This window comes from Hydra viridissima, unplaced genomic scaffold (assembly GCF_058129835.1).
Source record: "Hydra viridissima isolate aposymbiotic clone 2 unplaced genomic scaffold, HvirCarnegie_v1 scaffold_8, whole genome shotgun sequence".
Classification (NCBI taxonomy): Eukaryota; Metazoa; Cnidaria; class Hydrozoa; order Anthoathecata; family Hydridae; genus Hydra; species Hydra viridissima.
The window spans coordinates 8,270,804-8,273,070 of NW_028324307.1; the positions used below are offsets into that span (position 1 = coordinate 8,270,804).

General features: G+C 41.2%; 1 protein-coding gene across 1 annotated transcript; it reads left to right on the forward strand.

Moving 5' to 3' along the window:
• Positions 1 to 309: 309 nt before the first annotated feature.
• On the forward strand, positions 310 to 1,269 carry LOC149884862 (uncharacterized). Its single transcript, XM_090094576.1, has one exon. It carries the CDS (start codon positions 310 to 312, stop codon positions 1,267 to 1,269), a length of 960 nt encoding a protein of 319 aa, XP_089950702.1.
• Positions 1,270 to 2,267: the final 998 nt, after the last annotated feature.

A 2,267-nucleotide genomic window follows, 5' to 3' on the forward strand; every position in this document is an offset into this window, starting at 1 on the left:
CTTCGGCGATTGCGACAGCGAAAGATGTGGCCATTGACCAAGGCAAAAAGGTGCTAGAAAAGGTGTATGCCAAGACTGGAACTCCTAAAAATTTCCATGGATCTCAAAAGGTTCCGCTTACTCAAAAAAGCAAAGACATTATTTCCGGAATGGTTGAACCTCCAAAGGTGAGCAGCGATTATTCCTCTCTTAGAGGGTCTCTGTCCATGAAAAACACCATCCGAATCCAAGATCTAGTAAAACTTTCAAAAGTGGGAAGAGGACTGAAGATCGCATGATGAAAAAATTTTTTTTCTTTGGTATAGAGAAATGGCAAATTCAGATGTTTTAGACATTACAGAAGAAATCATCGTTGATGAAGATGTTAAGAGATATGAATTTCACGAATATGAACCGGTTAGCACCAATTTAAACACGTCCGGTGAGATAAGAATCAACATTGAGCAGCAAGAATTGTTCACGCGTCCCTGTGATGCTTACCTTTTGGTGGAAGGAACACTGACTCTTGTTAACAACGGCATCATGCATCTGTTTAGTCAGATTTCTTATCAGTTGTCAAATCAAGAGATTGAGAACATATACATTCCAGGTCAAGCCACTACCTTGCTGGGTTTCCTGAAATATCCTGTAGAGTTCCAAGTGTCGGAAGGAATGAATCAGCTGTGGCAAAGAGACAGCACTGCCCTTGCCGATCTTGCAGGCAATAGCGGTTTTAGCGCAAGACAGGATTTCATCATTAAGCAACCTGCTGATAAAGGCACCTTTTCATTTTGCATTCCTTTGAAGCACATTTTTGGTTTATGTGAAGATTACGAAAAAGTTCTTTACGGATTCAAGCACACGATAACCCTTGTAAGAAAGAGCGACTTTGATGGGATTTTTAAGAGCGAAGCAACAGCCGCAGGAAAAGTAACCTTGAGCAAACTGTCTTTGTTTATGCCTCATGTCACTCCCTCTGTTATGGCAAACAACCGTCTTTACAAACTCATCGAGTCCAAAGTGGACGTTCCGTTGACGTTTAGATCCAGACAGTGCGACACCATTGCCGTACCAGTGTCCAATACGTTCAGTTGGAGGTTAAGTGCTAGATCAGCCAGTGAACGACCAAGGTACATCATTGTTGGATTTCAGACCAATAAAGACGGCAGTCAAGATCTAAACCCTTCCGTATTCAACCACTGCGATTTGAAAAACATGTATGTGACCTTAAACAGCGAAAGGTATCCTGCTGTGGATTACGATTTGGCCTTTACAAACAACAAATTTTAAAGAGCTTACAGAGACGCATGCAAGTTTGACAACAAGATTTTTGGAATCAGCGAAATTGTCGCCCAACCGAATATAACAGCACTGAACTACAGACACATTTGTCCTATTTTCGTTTTTGACGTGAGCAAGCAGGCTGAGAGGTTAAAATCGACCGTGTTGGACGTGCAAATTAAAGCCACCTTTAACGCAAACGTTCCTGCAGACACTCAAGCCTTTGCCGTGGTGATCTCTGACAAGCTGCTCAGAATCAAATCCGACGGAAACAAAATGAACGTTGTCTACTAAGAGAAAAAATAAATCCTTAATAAAAGGATGATTTATACGAAAAAGGATTTGAAAAAATTACTTATCGAAAATGGCGTTTCCAAAACGTCGAAAAGCAAAATAGGTTTGGCGATGATTGCGCTGGAGAACCATCTGATCGACAAAAATGCGATGATGGAGGATGTCAAGCCGATAGATTCCAAATACGAAAGGCTTCGTTTGATCCGAAACAATCCCGTGACTGTAAAAATGACTCATGCTGAAACAGGAGAAGTGATCGAATACGGCTCTCTTTACAAAGCGATGAAAGAGACGGGACATGGCAACAATAATTTTGAGAAGCGAAACGGAAAAATAGATGAAAAAGGAATTAAGATTGAGATCATTAAATAAAATAACGTTTCACCCGTTTTTTCTAGAGTGCAGCCAAAGAGAGCCTGATGTGAAAAAGAAAAGACAGCTCGTGGCTCTTGCGTTCAAGGATGAGAGTGGCTCGTTCAAAATTCCTGAAGTGTACAGCGATGAAAAAAGAGACGAGCTTTACGCGATGTTGGGGGAAGAAAAAGAGGATGACTTTTCGAGGATGGAGAAAAAAATCAAAGAGCGCAACAGAGAGTGGATCCATTTGAACAAGCAAGAAAAGCTGAGAGCGATCGATAAACGCGTTCTTGAATTGGACTGCGATTGGGAAGAAAAGAAAAAAATGTCTGCAAAACTGAAAATGGACACGATGC